General features: G+C 51.1%; 6 protein-coding genes across 6 annotated transcripts; 1 reads left to right on the plus strand and 5 right to left on the minus strand.

Moving 5' to 3' along the window:
* Window positions 1–96: 96 nt before the first annotated feature.
* On the minus strand, window positions 97–1558 carry LRP88_13027 (uncharacterized protein; the record flags this gene model as incomplete). The annotated part of the gene is made up of 4 exons (XM_083249410.1): window positions 97–342; window positions 392–844; window positions 925–1235; window positions 1288–1558. 4 exons carry the CDS (start codon window positions 1556–1558, stop codon window positions 97–99), a joined length of 1281 nt encoding a protein of 426 aa, XP_083093744.1.
* A 689-nt stretch (window positions 1559–2247) lies between these two features.
* On the minus strand, window positions 2248–3555 carry LRP88_13028 (uncharacterized protein; the record flags this gene model as incomplete). The annotated part of the gene is made up of 4 exons (XM_083249411.1): window positions 2248–2707; window positions 2763–2880; window positions 2929–3307; window positions 3367–3555. The coding sequence occupies 4 exons, from the start codon at window positions 3553–3555 to the stop codon at window positions 2248–2250; spliced, it is 1146 nt and encodes a 381-aa protein (XP_083093745.1).
* Window positions 3556–5465: 1910 nt separating this feature from the next.
* LRP88_13029 (cytochrome P450) lies at window positions 5466–7137 on the plus strand (the record flags this gene model as incomplete). Its single annotated transcript, XM_083249412.1, has 3 exons — window positions 5466–5762; window positions 5848–6981; window positions 7036–7137. The coding sequence occupies 3 exons, from the start codon at window positions 5466–5468 to the stop codon at window positions 7135–7137; spliced, it is 1533 nt and encodes a 510-aa protein (XP_083093746.1).
* Window positions 7138–7260: 123 nt separating this feature from the next.
* On the minus strand, window positions 7261–8957 carry LRP88_13030 (M14 family metallopeptidase; the record flags this gene model as incomplete). Its single annotated transcript, XM_083249413.1, has 4 exons — window positions 7261–7993; window positions 8044–8681; window positions 8732–8821; window positions 8880–8957. The coding sequence occupies 4 exons, from the start codon at window positions 8955–8957 to the stop codon at window positions 7261–7263; spliced, it is 1539 nt and encodes a 512-aa protein (XP_083093747.1).
* A 3498-nt stretch (window positions 8958–12455) lies between these two features.
* LRP88_13031 (uncharacterized protein) lies at window positions 12456–13022 on the minus strand (the record flags this gene model as incomplete). Its single annotated transcript, XM_083249414.1, has 1 exon — window positions 12456–13022. One exon carries the CDS (start codon window positions 13020–13022, stop codon window positions 12456–12458), a length of 567 nt encoding a protein of 188 aa, XP_083093748.1.
* Window positions 13023–13824: 802 nt separating this feature from the next.
* LRP88_13032 (uncharacterized protein) lies at window positions 13825–16702 on the minus strand (the record flags this gene model as incomplete). Its single annotated transcript, XM_083249415.1, has 4 exons — window positions 13825–14344; window positions 14395–14777; window positions 14828–15949; window positions 16106–16702. The coding sequence occupies 4 exons, from the start codon at window positions 16700–16702 to the stop codon at window positions 13825–13827; spliced, it is 2622 nt and encodes an 873-aa protein (XP_083093749.1).
* Window positions 16703–17818: the final 1116 nt, after the last annotated feature.

Genomic DNA, 17818 nt, shown 5'->3' on the forward strand with positions numbered 1-17818 from the left:
TTATGTAGATTTGACTGGTACACAGGACAGTAAAGGTCAGATTGCATCAAAGACGGTCGTTTCTTGAGTTTATTTTTGATAGATTAATGCGAAATACTATGCCCCTAGCACAGAAGTGACAACCTTTTCTACCTTGTCGACCAGCAGCTTGATCTCCTCCTTTGTGATGGTGAATGGAGGTGAGATGACCACCATATCTCCCTGAACACCATCGACGTTTCCAGTGGCCGGAATCAGAGAGACTCCATACTCGGGGCTCAGACCAGCCTTGTGTACCTTCATGGCGATCCCATCCTTCACCGGAAACGACTCTTTCGTCTTCTTGTCACGGACAAATTCCAACTGTTGACGATATTAGCAAACACCCATTGACGGGATAGTTCTTACTTACGCCCCAGTAAAGGCCACGCCCTCGAACATCTCCAACATTCTGGTGTCCGCCAATTCTTTCTTTCAGACTCTTGCCCAACAGCTCTCCCATTTCCTGACAATTTTGGAGCAGATTATCCTCCTTCACGACGGACTGAACAGCAAAGGCAGCAGCACAAGCGACTGGATGGCCTTGATAAGTCTGACTGTGCATGAAGCTGCCCGAACCCTTCTCCAAAGCGTCTGCAACCTTGTTCCCAACAAGCAAAGCGCCGACAGGCATGTAGCCCGCACCGAGACCCTTGGCAATGGTTTGGAGATCGGGAACAACGCCTTCTTGTTCCCAGGCGTGGAGGGTGCCGACACGACCCATACCGGACATTACTTCGTCGAGGATGAGAAGGGCGCCATGTCGATCACAGACTTCCTTCATGGCCTTGAAGTAGCCTGGTACTGCGGGCATGCATCCCAGTGACTGTTTTGTTAGTGAGGAACGTCGGGTGATGAGAGTTCACTTACTGTTCCAGACACCGTCTCGGCGATAAAGGCACAAACCGTATCCGGTCCAACACGCTGGAACTCGTCATCTAACTCCTTAGCTAGCCGAGCCACGTATTCCTGCTCTGTCTCTCCCTCCTTCATCTCTCGGTAAGGGTAACATGGGGACACATGTGAGAAGCTGGTGGATAGTATGGGCTCATAGATGCCGCGACGGGACTTGTGACCACCAGCGGCTAAGGAGCCGAGAGTGTTGCCGTGGTAAGATTGTTTGCGTGCGATGAATTTTGTCCTTGAGGGCTGTGGTGTGGGTAGCTCTGTGAAATACTGGCGTGCGATTTTGAGGGCTGCCTCGACAGCCTCAGTGCCTTTATCTCGTCAATTTGCAGCTTCAGAGACGGAGATTGAGACGATACTCACCTGAGCTGACGATAAAGACCTTGGACATGGCGCCATTGGTCGAGTCTGTCAGGAACCGAGAGATGTTTTCAGCAGCCTCGGTAGTGAAGAATGGGTTGTAGCAGTATGCCACTCGGTCAAGCTGAGCAGCAATGGCCTTCTTGACGCGAGGATCATTGTGGCCGATGGACACGACTGACGCGCCTGAAGATCCATCTAGGATGCGATGGCCCTCTTGGGTTTCGAGCCAGACACCCTGGCTCTTGACAATTCGTGGTGGAGGGCTGTTCATCTTGGCGTGGAGGGTGGAGACAGAAGCCCGTAGGCTCTGGGGGTATGTGGTCTTGGTGGTTTGGAGCGCGCATCTCGTGATGGTGTTGGTGGCGCGCTGCCGACTAATGGACCACATCTTGCTTCTTAGTTTAAAGAATATTCTCAATGAAAGATTCGGAAGTTGTGAGTTTGAGAGGGGAAACAATGATGCTTAATATCGTCCCCGCGAAGCCATGGGGCGGCTATCTGGCTCCCGGTCCTCGCTGTCATACATGAGAACAGCTATCAGGTGCAACTCTCGATATGGAAGTCCAACGGAGACGAGACGCCCAATGACAAGATAACCGCCACCACGAGATATGATAACACCCGCCAGGTTGGTTTCACGGCAGCGTCGTCTCCATCGGCCTACTTTTTTCGGTTTAGTCGCGGCAAGCCAAGAATGGAGACTCGTGGCTATCACCGGTCCAAGTGCCGAGGATGAGGAGAAGTCAGTCAGTTGTCTCTGCAAGATATGATATCCTTTGTTTCTTTTGTAGGATATGGTCTTTTCCCAAGTCCTTTCTAACTTATTCCCTTGGAGGCCAAATGTGCCTTATATCTAAACCCATGCGCCCGCCCTTGATAAATGCCCCGCGTTGTACATGCAGAAGCCTCTGCGGCTATCCCGAGACCCCTATCCCGATACCCGAAACTGGCGAATGGCGTCTAATTCTTGTCATACGAAATGTCCACATCCAGCGTCTTTTTGACATGGACTCCGTGATGGCCATCAGAACCACCATGCCCATGCACGCTGCCTCTATGCTGACTCTCTAAAGCACCTCGATGTCCCTTGAGAATACTCCGATCGCTCTGGTTATCGGAAGTATGGTCCGGATGGGCCTCGGTCTCGACAATGGCGCTCCATTGGCCGGCCTTGTGCTTTGGGATAAACATGATGTTATTCGAGATGTTCTTAAGGGGATGCGAGTTCTCGCTCGACTTGACCGTCGACGGAAAGATGGCGCGTAGCATGGGTCGTAGGCAGGGAAGGCAAGCGGCGGTGATGATGAGGGCGTTCTCAGCGCCGGCCCACAAGAGGAGCTCGCCGACGTCGTAGGTTGGGTCGGTACTTGTTGCGTTGGCCTTGAGCTTGGTGCATTTGATGATGGCGATGGATCCAGCGCTGTAAGACGCGTTAGCAGGGTATAGAGGGCATTGAGGTACGATGCGAGACCTACAAAACACCAAGGCTCATAGCAATGGCAACGCCGAACTTTTCCTTCTTCTTCATGTTGAGGTTCCAGAGCATGGCCCAGGGCAGCAGAGCAAGGACAAAATCGGTAGCAGCAGAGTATGCTTGGACAAGTCAGCACGGCAACAGATGCGAGAGCGTACGTTTCTTACCCCCGATAAAGTACATGACACCAAGGTAGGTATCAGGATGCCAACACTCGCTCACAATAGCCGGGTTCCACGTCGTCCTCGGATCCTTGCACCGCACAAACACGATGATGGAGATGAGAATGTGCAGAATGACCATGGAAACAACGACAAACCAAAGGAACAGATGAATCGTGCGTTGCGTTGCTAGACGCATCAAGCTGATGGAGAAAGACGTCTTGCCCATAGCGCACGACATGACGACGAAGGGCTGCGAGACTTGACCGAGGAGAGCGATGGAGACAGCATTCTGAGGGATGTTGGTGAGGACCCATTGGAGGTGATGGCCGAGGCCTTTTTGCACAGCGGCTTCGATGATGGCGCCGTAGCAAATGAGGAGGATCTGTTGGTTCGAGGGTCAGCCTTTAAAGAGTCTGAGATTGTGTCGAGAGAGCCTCGTACCAGAGCAAAGACAATGACCCAGTCATCAAGACCGAAGACCTTCCGGAGGAACAGTCGCGTGTACGCTCTGAGAGAGACCAGAATGATGGGAACAATGACCGAGAGCCATGTGACGGAGCGGATGATGGGCCCACGAGTATCGGCGAGGCCTTCCGGCGATGTTGTTGGTTCAGCTGCTGCTGCTACCATTGTAGATGCAGTGTCTCAGGTCGATCGTTCAAGCTGTCTTCCCCCACCTCCTGATGGTCTCGTTCGGTCGTGTTTTTCGTCTGTCCTTATATCCCCAAAGTCAAGAAATCGTTACAAAAAAGTGTAAAAATAAGGAGAGACAAAGACAGCTGAATTCTGCAGTGATTCGAGCATCGAGAAGAATAGTCTTGTTCCCCCAGCCACATTACTGACGAAACGAACAAAGTGGCACTAATCCATGCCGCAGAGAAACAATAGGTTCATTAAGAAAGAGGCGAAACCGGAGAAGCTTCCGTCCGAGTCCAGCTGGGAGAAGAAAGAAAAAAAAAACCGTAAGAAAAAGAAAAGAAGGATGCGACCCAAGGGGTTCCAGGATATGCAGCCTCATGGATGGATAGCCATGGATATCTGTACTCCAGACAATACTGTGCTTCATACTGTCAGAGAACATGACCAGTGAAAGGATTTTCCTCATCTTCAAGCATGAGGCGAATGTGTGGAGGAGACTGTAACGAGGAAACAAGACTTGCAGGGATCTCGGGGCGTTAGGGCCAGGCTAGAGACGCGGGCAGACCCAAAGGTAATCGAACAAGGACCGGGGGACAGTGTGCCGTCGACGGGTAGCCGAGCTGAAGAATGGAGATGGCTTGGTGTAGCAGTGAGGTTGAGGACATAGATTGGCGAGGTATGAACTGTAGCATCGTTTGCGAAAGTAATCGAAAGCCAATGGGGCCCTCAAGAGTGTCTATCTGCAGACAGAATGTCTCAATGGGTAAAGAAATGTGCGAACCACGGTCCTGGAAACCTGCCGCGTGTCCTGAACCAACAACACGTTGCTTTTCCCCGCCAAGCTTCCCACAACGTCTTCCAGGAGCACAGCCCTGGGTAATTACCAATTATCTATAACATGGGCTCCTTGGTGGCATTCAGCTGCATGGAGCATCATGCTGGGCCTTGAAGATCTCCTGAATCACATCAGATCATGCCCATGCGCAATGCTTCCTCCTTTGAGACTGACCGTTGACGGTGGGTGATAGCTTTTGCTAGCTGCGGCCGCTACCGCACCCGTTCCCTAGCCTGCGGAGATTTTCGCATCTCATTCGACAAGGCACTTCCCCCAGTCATTGTCTCTCCCGCCGAGCCTCACCCACGGCAAGATCGACAATTCTTTATCCCCTTTTCTATCATTGCTCTGCAGGAACGATGGAAGCGAGGTTTCATTCAATCAGCCTCTTTTCAAGAACTCCTGGTCCTTTCTCTCAGTCAGTTCTCGGTCATGTCGAGGTTCTTATGATGGGTCACATATTGGCCGGGGTCTGTGTGGCCCGCACTTCCGGCTCCCCGAAAGTAAATCTCTCGATCTTAGCGGATCGCGATCTTGAACAAGAAACGGGCTCTGGCTTCTCCGCTAATGTAGCATTCTTCCCGTATGAACAAAGAAAATCTCGTCTTTAGTTCTGTGTTCAAACTCCATTCAACGTTCGATTCCCCACGGGCCTCCCGCCTCCTCCCAAACCAACCTCACAACCCCTGGACGCAATGTGGAACCTACATCCCCTAGCGCAATCCTCTGCGTTGATTTCTCCCTCTCCGCAGATCAACAACACCTCTGTAGTGAAAAGGCTGCTTAGCATCATGAACCATGCCGCCATGGATCCCCTGCCCTGTGCGGCGGCGGCGGCGGAGAATCGATACTAATTGAGAGTCCCTTGTTGGCTGCAGCCTGTCACATCTCAGACGCGGAGGCAACATGCAAGAGTTGGCTGTTTTGAAACCCCCTCTCTACTGGAATCTTCTCTTTCCTCTTCTTCAATGCACAATATTATCTTTTGTCTTTCCTTCCTTTTGACTTGCATTTTCTCGCGGTATCCCTGGCTAGTGCTCGCTCTATGGAGTGTTTCGCGTAGATCATGGCCCTCTCAACCATCTCGTTTACTTACATCCTCTACGGAGGCGTGGCTCTCATTGTCGCTCGAGTCCTTTACGAGTTCTTCCTTTCACCCCTCAAACACATTCCAGGGCCCTTCCTGGCCAAGTTTACAGATTTTTACCGTGCTGGTCTCACCACCCAGGGCCATGTCGACAGCACCACACGTGGATGGCACAAGAAATGGGGCCCTGCCGTGCGTGTCGGCCCTAATGCTATCAGTATCAGTGATCCAGACTTGATCCGGGTCATCTACACGACCAAGAACCCATGGCGCAAGGTAAGCAAGTGTCCACTATCAAGCAGCTGTATTGGGACCCATGTCGGTAGTATAGCTAGAGTAGAGCACATGTTGACGGGAACAGAGCAACATGTACCGCCCCAATGATGTTGTCGTCAATGGCCAGCGCATCCAAAACATCTTCAACACGGCAGACAAGAACTTCCACGCCAAGTACACCAAGCCAATCGGAGGTTTCTGGACCCTCACCAAAATCCTCGATCTCGAGCCTGTCATGGACGAGACCCTCAGTGAACTTGTCGGACATCTTGATAGGCGTTTTGCCAACACGGGTGATGTTTGCAAGATGGATGACTGGGTTGCTTACTACGCCTGGGATGCTGCCGCCAATATCAGCTTTGGACGCCATTACAGCTTCATGGAAGAGGGAGGTGACGTTGGTGGTATCATCGCTGAGAGCACTGCAGGTCTCAAGTACTTTGCTCCTGTCAGCCAGATCCCATGGCTCGACGAGTGGTTGGACAAGAACCCTGTCTGGCGTATTGGTCCTCGTCCTCTAGTCAACGGTTTTGTGTACACCGTCAAGATCCTCACTGAGTACCAGCAGCAGGTTGCTTCTGGCGCCGCCAAGCGCAAGCCTGTGGACTTGTTTATCGACAAGTACAATGGTCTCAAGGATACACATGACTTTGTTGACGACAACCAGGTCATCAACTGGCTGATGCTCAACGTACTTGCTGGTGGTGACTCGACTGCTGGTGCCATGCGTTCCGTGGCGTATCACGTTGTCAAGGACCCTGCCGTGTACAAGAAGCTGATCGCCGAGATTGAGTCTGCCAACCTATCCCTTCCCGTGCCCCAATGGAAGGAGATCAGCCAGTTGACGTACTTCGATGCTGTCATGAGAGAGTCCATGCGCATTGCCCCTGCTGTTGGCCTCATGCTTGAGCGAGAGGTACCCGAGGGTGGTTTAGAGCTTCCAGATGGTCGATTTATCCCTGCTGACACCAAGGTCGGTATCAACCCATGTGTTGTCACCCGTGACGCTGGTGTTTTTGGTGACGATGTTGACACATTCCGGCCTGAGCGATGGCTGCGAAGAGACGATGAGACAGAGGATGAATACACCCAACGTTTCCGACGCATGCATGAGTGTACCGAGCTTATGTTTGGTCACGGTACGCGTGTTTGTATGGGCAAGCACATGGCCAAGATTGAAATGTACAAGTTGTTTGCTACACTCTATGCTAACTACGATGTAAGTGTCTCCCAGTGGATGTCTCTGCTGAAACAAACTAACATGAACTTTCAGATCAAACTCACGAGCCCTGATCACGAATGGAAGTATCACAACTCATGGTTCATGTACCATAGTGATATTCCTTGTATCCTTACTCCCCGCCAGCAGACATAGTTATGGAACCCACTTTAGGGTGTTCGTTGTTTGGTGTGATGTGTATATTCATTCATCTATACTAAATGAATCTATGTACATGTATTGACCTGCTCATGGCTCGTTATGCCTCTCCCGGGTACTTTACGACAAGACTCTGAAGATGGGATACTCATCACCCTTCTCCACTGGGATAATGTTGAAGCTGGCATAAGAGTCGATGTTCTCAGGCTCCAAAGCGTTGATCGCCAGTCCAGCATTCTTCTGCCTCGTGCTGACAAGGAAGCTTCCAGCCGGCAGCTTCAGCTCACGTTCCTTGGCCTCGGCAGTAACCGTGGCGAGCACAACGCCCTCGTAGTAGCTGGTGCTGAGCTTTGAAGAGGTGATGGTCAAAGCTTCGACAGTGCCGCTCCATTCACTCTTCAACGTCTCAACCTCGAGTCCAGAGACACGTAGGCGCTCAGCGAGATCAGCCCAAGCGACAGGGATGAGATATGCCTCAGGACGAGAGCGGGTGAGGTTAGCGGCGGTGGGCGTAGTGGAAGCAAACTTGACGGGAACCTTGACAACAGAGCCGTTGGTGTGATCAATCATTGTGAAAAGTCGGTCCTGGACCTTGGACGAGTCGGTAATCACGATGGGGTCCTTGGAGTTGATGAACTTCTTGATACCGCCCTCGACTGTCTTTCGAACCTTGTCTGCGTTGTTGGCAGCAGTTTCGACAATGGCACCGACCATAGTCAGACCGGCGGCAGTTCGTCGTTGGAACTGCTGCTCGGCGATGCCAATACCTCGCATTTCAATGAGGAACGTGACGGACTGAGTAAGACCCATGGCGTTGCGACCAATCTTGGCATCAGAGCCGGCCTCAGCAAATCTGTGACTTGAGTCAGACGATAATCAACAGAATCGTCAGGGCAAACTTACGTAGGGACAAAGTCAGGATTCGAGCTCGTAGCACCAGTGACATACGGCTCCCACCTCAAACCAGCCTTATCCATAGCCTTGCCAATGTTCTTGGCAAACAGCTTCTCGGACAACTCTCGAATGTCCTTATTAATGTTGAGGTTCTTGGCTGCGGAAAACAGTCCATCGGCGGCCTGCATGTATCGACCAAATTTGCCGTAAGCCCCGTACTCGTGCATATCAACGACGACATGAGGCGCAAACTCGCTGAAGAGCTTCTTGATGTTGCGTGTCTGCTGGCGAGCGAGCTTGATGTGATCACGGTTGGGATCATAGTTTGCAGGAAGCTCGCGCTGGAAGTAAAAGACGCCGTCAGGGTTGTAGCGAGGCAAGACGACAATCTCGAGATCCTTGAGCATCTTGGACGCCCACTTGGGCTCGGCGTCAAACTTGCCCAGGAGAGCGAGGAGAGATTCATCGCCTGCAGGCTCATTGCCGTGAACGGCACCTTGGATCCAGACGCGGACCTTGTTCTTAGCCTTGGGACCTCCAGAGGCTGAGAGCTTGACGTATGGGAAGGGTCGGAGCTCTTCGGAAGTGAAGTTGGCTGTGTTATAGGTCATGTAGTCATTCTTGGCCGCGATCTCTTCCACAAAGGCCTCTGCACATCGTTAGCCAAGGAGATCCGATAAGTATGCCAAATACTGACCAAAGCCATCCTGAGAAGTTGCGCCTTGAGTGCCCTCTGAGAACCCGGCTTGGATCTTGTCGGGGTTAAGAAAAGCCGGAGAGTACAAGTCTATGTCGACGTCTTTGAAATTGGCGGCAACGAGGTCCGTGTTCTTTTGTGTAGGAACGTGGTTGTAGCCATATTGAGTTGCACTGGCGACTGATACGACCGAAAGGCCGATCAGGGTGATTGCCTTTCCGAACATTTCGGCTTTAACAAAGACGACCAACTCCAAAGTGTCAAGAGGTAAAGAACGTGACCGATGACGAGCATCCCTTCTTATATCGGCCCGAACCCTGACAAAGTCGGCGGTATTACTTTTGATCTCCGTCTCTCAACCATCGGCCAACCGTCGGCAAATGCCCCGGCATCCTCTGACAATAGGACCTTCTTGATAGAAACAAACGGCGTGACTAGTGGTCGTACTGAAAATTGCCCAGGTCAACGAGTCCTTCTTGGCACTCGGCGCCATTACTGGAAAAGGAAGCTGGGTACGCCATTGGTGGGTCGTATGTAACCTGGTGTAAGGTTATCAAGGTTAAGCGGGGGCGGGGGAACAACGGCCAACTAGATTTTCGACGATAGGGATATTTTATTCTGCTCAGGTGGGAAAAGACCGTATATGGATAGGTAAAGGCCCTGGGTCAGGGTGATTTGGACCAAGGGACCGCAATGCAACCACCGGTCACATGAAACGAGGCTCGATAACCACTGAGGCGTTACTGTTGCCCAAAAGGGGCAACTGAGCAGGGCGAGGACCGGACCCCTCTTTCGATAGGGATCGACAAGACAAGACTCAATACGACAGGGGCCTCGAGTCGATCGTGAGGAGTTTATCTCGGCATGACATACGACCTGTGGAGACAATGACCCTCACCCCGCAGTCGGTATCTTGGATGATGATGAGATGGAAATTGTATCTTGAGAATCCGTAAAGACAGGCATACCGTAAAGAAACCGCCACATCCTAGCCACTCATTTCTCTCAAGGGCCAGTCAGCGAATCCATCAGTCGAATCAACCCCCATCCCTGGCCCTTTAGCGATCCATTCTTCCCATGACTGCCAGAAGTGCTGGAAATCTTCATCAATATAACCCTTCTCATAAGGCGGACCGTGGGGATTCGTAGCTCGATAATGGAATATCTCAGCCAGGTCCTCAGTCGGAACCTCCATGACGTGGCACATATAGTACAACCAGGAGAGTCTTCGAAGGTAGCAATCTCTCTTAGAACTCTGCGCAATCTGGTCGGAAGTTTTCCTCTTAAAGAAATACTTTTCAAGCCACCGGATATACTCGACAATGTCTATCATGATAGCCCGGATAGTTCTTGGCGGAAACGTAGGATCGGGTTTGTATCTGGGGACGAAGCGATCATTGTCGCGATCCACGTCATAGGAATGCTGGAAAGAAATGAACATTATACAGAATAGGAGAGGCTCGGAACTTACAACTACTGGATCTTTTTCAAATGTTTCTGTTGACCACAGTCGCTGGCCATCTTGGTCCATGGGAGGTTTCGTGCCCAGAATGGCGCTTCTAAGGAGCGAGTTGAACGATCTTTTTGACTCGTGCCCCATCTTCTCGTCTAGGATTCTAATAAAGTCGGACTCTTCTTCTATGATGTCGTCAATGTCATCTTCAGGCATTGTGTCTGGATTCCTGTCATAATAGGGTGTCCTCCTGCAGCAGGTATGCGTCATGTCCAGCTTTTTGTGCTCGGCTTGTCGAATAGTGGCCAGGAGAGTCTGCTTTGCTGTTTCTATCCCTAGAGTTTCGAAGATGAGAATTACCCATTCTGTCAACGGGACGGCTGACATTTCTGTCGGTGTCCGGACATCGCACGGCCCTTTTATCCCATCTACTACTGTTGGGAGACAGCCTGACACTGAGCAAGAACACCTGCAGTTGTCGGGTATCAGGACATCTGCCGAGCGAGTGACCAGGGTATGTAGGCAGTCTAGCCTTCTTCCGCAGCTCCATAGTTGGTGACTCGAAAGTTGTTGCGTAATGATATGGCAGGTTGTGTGGCCTCTTTTGTCTTGTAGGTTGATATTAGCACCGAAGTCTAGCGGGCGCGTAGCTAGTGAATCTAGATCAAAACCGTTTGTATCTAAGATGACACTCATCAGAGCGTGCTGACCTTTCTGATCCACCTGATTGATGATATTGGAATCATGACCAAGCAGTGCATCCACTTCCGTGGCTGTGTGGGCATAATGAAGGAGAGTTCTGCCCTTAGTGTAGGGGCCGACTTCTGGTAAAGCCTCAAGAGGTACATTGAGAGACTTGCACTTGGAAAGCATTGGCAGTAGGTAATCGTGCCCACAATACACAGGTAGCCAGTATATCTGAAAGAGACATGGAAGCGTCTGCCTCGCAAGCACCTCTGCCATGGTCTGTATGACCTCGTCATCAAAAAAGAAGAAGAGATCCATAACAAATTCCCAATTGAGATGGCTGATTGCGATATTGGCGAATGTGAAGTCAAGGATGCCTTGCTGAATAACAGGATATGTGCTAGCACGCAGCAGTATTCTTGCTGCGTCAACCTTGCTGGAAGCAGCCGCATACATCAAGGGCGTGAATCCATATGTATCAACAACATCTGGATCATGGCCGGCGTCGAGGAGTGCTCGCAGGTGCTGTGGTTTGCAAAAGGCTAGATGCAGAGGTGTCTGGCCCAAGAAGTTTCTTTCATTCTTCTTAGACCGTGTAGCCCAAAGCTGTACATCTTCAGGTTGTCCAAATAGCACAGCTTCGTGGAGAGGGGTCATTCCAGCAAAGCCTGTGTCAGTAAGCATTGAGTTCATTCTGTCGTGTCAGGTCTAAAGTTTTACCTTGGTTGTCCTTGCAAACTAGGGTAAGAAAAAAAAGGTCGAATTCGCATCCCACGTGAAGCAGGACGCCCGGATATACCTTGGGCCATTCGCTACAATTCGGTGAGTCGATTACTGTAGGATCAAATCCAGACTCTAAGGTAGCCCATATGAAGACCAAACCTGCGTCTCTCCTGAACCAGTTTGCACAGTTGATGAGGAAGCTGGTGGAAATCAGCATGCAAGAGCATAAGTAGCAAGGTACTCCCACTTGCCGTTTATTCTCCGTTCCCAGAGTGACGTTTAACTCTGACATTAGTACTTTGAGAAGCTCTAGCTGGTCTTCCATCCTGTCCCAAGGTCGCTTTAGGATTGTCTTGTCGACTGGTTAGCACAGGCAAGCGGAAACCAAGTTCAACTGTTCTCACCTCGACGTATGAAGATCCCGATGGGTTAACATGAAGTTTGAGCGTTGGATCTTCCCGAGAAAGTAATCGAAATGCGATACAGGCTTCATCGACCTTGATTAACTGGTGCTTCAACCTCCAAATTATCTCGAATCCCGGAGACGTGTGCTTGACGACTCGTTCTACCTGAAGCACTGGATGGATCCTGAAGCTCCTGACCCCTGCCAAAAGACGTAGGCTCATGGTCACTGACCAGGGAATTCCTAGCTGTGAGAGCGCCACCCTCAGGCGAAACCCGTAGGCTGAAGTGGTGCACGATGGCCGGTCGCATTTGTTGCTGGGCGGAAATAGACCGCAGTAGTCCAACGCCCAGAATCGTCTTGACAGTCGCGAACTTCGATGACATGAACAGGAGCACGCGTTGACTGCACAGTCCCGTCGCACGACTTGCCGAGGAAGAGGGTGATTGACGAGCGCCTCAGAGTCCGGCACTGAGCCAGACAGAACGGAGGCTTCGGGGCTTGATGTTATCCCCGACTTCTCTGTCTGGACCATGCGAGATAGGGAATTCCTGTAGAAGCTGCGTCAACAATAGACTGATGGTAAGGCATGGGATGACGAACAGCTGCATGGCCTGCATTATACCCAAGTACAAGACCAGGTCCTGCTTTGCTTTCTCAATGGTCTCACTTAGCGCCTTGATGTCCTCCTTCCAATGGCGCAGGTTCCATGCCTCTTTCAGCTTGGGCTTTCCCCCCCTAGAGATGGAATCCAATGGAAACTTATCCAACAGCTCCTCAATTCCTTTGGCAACGGCGGTGATGCTTCCCTGGCAATGACCTGCGCCGGGTCCCTGAAGTATGGCATCTGCATTTTCGATGACCACCTGCAGAAAACTTAGCTCCTTGATGAGAGCGTCGAGTCCTTCTGGAATTTCTGTCGAGTCTTTCCGGATGCGCCGCAATCGTCTGATGCCGGTGACGACGCTGGTGACCAAGGGCGTCAGGCCTGCGACTCCGATGACGAGGCCTACCACCTCGGCCATTTTGGGGTAGTGGAAAGTAGCAGTAGCAATGACTCTTTTCAAGGTAGATGCTCTGAATGTGATAGAAAGATACTGCCGGGGGACTGGATTGAAGGTGAGAGAAAATGTGTCAATGAGCGGGGGTTGCGTGAACGGCCAGCCTCACTTCTGGGCTCTGCCTTGAAGTTCGCCCATGGCCTCATTTTGTTGTCATGTGCCAGCCTGCAGGAGCTGGCAGCTAACTGCTTGACTCTATTTGCCAGACCATCTGAACTTGCATGAGGCTTAGGCAGGCTATGCTGATCGCCTTTTGGCGGCCACTGAACGACGCCCGTTTCAAATCAGGCTCGGTCATAGACTACATTCGATTCTTGCCAAGACAATTTAGCCAGGAGGGGCTGATTTCCACTCAATAGCTACGCATTCACTATTAATTATCGGGCTTTGGAAGGGTTTGAGCCTTGGCACTTGAGCGTCTGAGGCCGTCCATTCATGCCATTACCTACATCAGGAGTGACCCTGCGGCGCCTTTAACTAGCTGTGCCTGTTGTAGATTATACCTCGATAGTTTGGTTGATGACTCCTTCCAGGAACGTTATCAATCCCAAAAAGAGCCACCATCCGTAGCTGGTAATTGGCGGCTGGGTGGTCCGCCTCATACCTTTGGCGCTCAATGAGTGATTTCTAACTATACATCGAAGCAGCACTGGATTCTGGCTAGGCGGAACATTCTCTCCTCCTGTAAGATCCCGAATGACTGGGTCCTCCTTCAGGGTGTCTGGGTGCACCTTGAAAGCAGGGTGAGGATCCCCTATGCCATACTTCACCGAGTCGACAGCTCCGACCAGGTCAAACTCTTCGGCGGCGGTAATAGACTGTTGAGGAGGTTGCTGTGAGAGATGCAAGTTGGCTTGTGCATCAATGATAGTTGAGTCGTGACCTGGTGCATCTCCCGGGGATGTGTCTTGAAGGCGAAGACTCTTCGAAAGATGGCTCTCAAGCGCTGACCGACAGACCGACGGTGTTGAGCTGCTTCTTCTTCGTAATCTCCAACAGAGCGACGCGGCCATTTGATACATAGGCAGTATTCAAAGGCAATACTCAACTTGTGCACCAGAGGGTCAGGGATCAACCGTATGGCAACGCCCACAGGCAGAGTCAGTAAGCCAAACAATATGGACCATCCCCATTCAGCACCACTAAGCCGAACTGTCTGAAATGCCTCGCCCCCAAAGGATGCGATGACGATTTGGCCCGCGAGCGTGACTACCTGGACGAAGATGAACCAAGGGTTTTTCAGAACCCCTTTGAACAAGTTGAGTCTGTTGTCGGACCGTCGTGAACTGTATTTTTGTTAGAAAGACCCGGATATGTGAACGAATGAGAGACAAACTTGAATTGGTTAAAGAATTGCATGAGAACAAAGATGTTAAAGACCATGGTCTGAAGATGTTTCTTCTCAATTTCATCACGATAGCCAAAGAGATGTCCACCAGCATAGTGAAGGGTAAAAATGACTGCTAGCTGATAGAAGCTTTGCCCCACAATCATCTTCCACATCGTCGTGGTCAACACTGAAGCCGTTCTCGGTTCTGGCTTTCGCGAAAACAAATCATCGGTAGGGAAATCGGTACTCAAGGCGAGTGCGGCAAACGTGTCCATGATGAGGTTGATCCAGAGAAGCTGCACAACCGTAAAGACGGAGGAATCGGTACCGCCGACGAGGGCAGACATGATGGTCAAGGTACCAGCTGTGATATTGATGGTGAATTGGAACTTGAAAGAGTCAGCATGCGGCAGAGAATTGTACAGTGGGGGTCACAAACCTGGAGAAACTTTTTGGCAGCATCGTTCACGGCTCGACCCCAACCAATAGCTTTCACGATAGAAGTAAAGTTGTCGTCCATCAAGATGATGTCTGAAGCCTCCTTAGCTACTTTAGTCCAGGAAACGCCTATGGAAAACCCGATATTAGCGGCTTTCAACGCTAATGCATTATTCGTTTTGTCGTCCGTGACAGCAATCACCTTATCCATGTTCTTCAGGTGAGAAACGAGCAGAAGCTTGTCATTAGGACTAGAACGAGCGAGTACCTGGAGTCGTGGAACTACAAGGTTGAGTTGCTCCAAGCTCAAACGTCGAAAGGTTGGCCCGTCCATGGCGATTCCTCCAGCAGTATAAATGCCACACTCCGAGGCGATTGCTTTGGCTGTGAAGAAATTGTCACCAGTAATCATACGAACAAAGACACCGGCAGACTGACATTGCCGTACTGAGTCGACGATCTCGGGGCGCAAGGGATCGCGGAGCCCGAATACTCCCAGGAAACCCAAGTCGGAAAGATTAGTAATGCTCTCGGCATCCATGTGTTGATCATGTGCAAGCCAGTCGTCCAGGCCCCGGTACGCAACAGCAATAACGCGAAGTGATCTCTTGGCGTAGTTCTGCATTTTGACATTCAAGCCGTCCAAGTCTGCTGCCATCAGCGTCTTGGTGGCCATGCTGGTCTTGGGGTCTTGCAGAGTTTCGGTGCACTTATCCACGATGACTTCGGCAGCTCCCTTGACCAGAAGACGATGCCGCCCGGCTGGCGTCTGTACGACAGTGGCCATCCATTTTCGGGCGGCATTGAATGGAACCATATGAACAATATTCCCGTTTGCTCGTTCCTTGCTAAGACCCTGCATGCCGAGATGGTCGGAAGCGAAGTTGAGCAGGGCAGTCTCTGTGCTTGATCCGATAAACTGGTTCGTACCCCCGGTCTCGATAGCGGTAGAGTTCAAGGTGGAGCTTGCTTTGAGGGTGTCTTCAACCCCTTGACAGATTGATGAGATCAACGCATGCGCTGTGGGAGGTGTTTGTTGACAGGATTCTGCCACAAGGGGGCCCGAGACGTCTGCAAACGCCTCAGAAATACCAATAATGCCCGTCACCACGGTCATCTTGTTCTGGGTAAGCGTGCCAGTCTTGTCTGAACAAACAGTAGTAGCATTCCCCATTGTTTAGCAAGAGCGAAGAAGCCGAACGAGGTTATTATCTTTCAGCATCCGTGTAGTTGCAAAGGCCAATGACAGCGTCACGGTAAGGGGTAGGCCTTCAGGTACGGCAATTACAACCACGGTGATGGAGAGGATAAGAACTTCCAGGAATTCGTGCCCCTTTGCTTCTGGGCCACCATCTATGTTCTTGAGCTGAACCAGGAAACGGATGAAGAGAATGGTGAAGAAGACAAGACCAGCGGCGAGGCCAAAGTTGATAATGTACTGGGCTAACACACTAAGCTTCTGCTGTAGTGGTGTTTCCTGCACGTAATCCTGGAGGGACATCATGATCCTTCCGTAGGTTGAGTTGACACCAACCGAAAGAATGAGACAGGTCCCTACTCCAGTCTCGACTCTTGTGCCACTAAGGATGAATGAATCACCAGACCCTTGGACGCATGCTGGGGTCTTCGCGATAAGTTCAGACTCTCCAGTCAGTGGCGACTCATCATACTGGATATCGAACCCCTCGATCAGTATTCCGTCGGCTGTCGCAACTTCTCCCGCCTCGAGGTGCATGACGTCGCCAACGAGGACATCAAACACAGAGATGGATCGATGCTGCCCGGAGCGGGTCACCGTAACCATGCGCTCTTCCTTCTTCTCGTTCAGCTTTTGAAACTTGTAATTCTTCTGGTAATCGTTGATTGCGGTGGCCAGGACGATGACGATGACAGCAATGAGGATGGCAACTCCTTCAACCCACTCGAGACGGTCGCTGAAGCGGTGAGCAGGAACATGAGCTTGTCATCGAAAGCAAGCCAGAGAAGCTGTAGAAATGTCTTTGGCTTATTCCTCGGAACGCGGTTCTCGCCGTAAACCCTCCGACGATCGGTAAACCCTCCAGGAGTCGAGGCCACAAAACCGTCCTGTCGTGATTCCGTTGGAGCGCTGGCACCTCGTATAGCGTCCTGGAGGGAAACGACACCATCCAGCACTTCCTCGTCGGCGGAAAGGTCTGCTTTCACATTGGTTCTCACGCCAGCCGAAAGCCCAGCAAGACCACCAAAGTCGCGCAGGGCATTGTTGGTTCGGGACTCGAATAGGTTGTGGAGTTGCAGTTATCTCGTCTTCCATATTCTATTCCGAAAGGTCTGATTCTGGTATATGAGGCCGACGCAACCTTGCAATGCTATGCAGGAGTAAAGAAAGTTAGCAAGAAACATAGACGACCGTTAGTCCCAAATCTTCTGTGTTTCCTGATACAAAATTTCGGATCAGGTGAAGGGAAAGACGCTTGATGCTTCGCTGATGTTCCCTTTTGCTACCATGATCGGATTTCGCTTCTCGGTTTTGACCCGACGCAATTTTAGCACAGCCTCAACAACACCCTGCAGAAATCGGAATCCGGCAGCACCGCCAAGCTCCATCTCCTTGGCAAACACATTTGGGCAATTTTAACCCCTCCTCCTTCACCTAGTTATAGCGGGTTGGAATGGTGTTATCTTTCAGTAGAGATGTTAGACGCGGTGCTGTGGGCTTTCATCCAATAGCCCACAAAACTCTCATATGCCTGAGCTGTCAAGAAACGGCCAATTCGACAATAGGCCAGATATGTTTGATAGCTTCATACTCCCGGACAAAGCCTACAATGAATAGATTCGTCTAAACACCCCCCTATCTTGTTGCAAATGCTTGCCCTTCAAGGGGCTTGTAGATTCCGCGCAGTGAACGCCTGGATCTGCCAGGAGCGTAAGAAAGCAGCCCATTCAAGCAACAAGAGAAAGAGTGTATCTTGAGTCAATGCAGGATCTTGAGGAAATATAGACGGTAATG

Source organism: Fusarium phalaenopsidis, assembly GCF_050370095.1.
Source record: "Fusarium phalaenopsidis strain FUZ10S chromosome Unknown contig_32332, whole genome shotgun sequence".
Classification (NCBI taxonomy): domain Eukaryota; kingdom Fungi; phylum Ascomycota; class Sordariomycetes; order Hypocreales; family Nectriaceae; genus Fusarium; species Fusarium phalaenopsidis.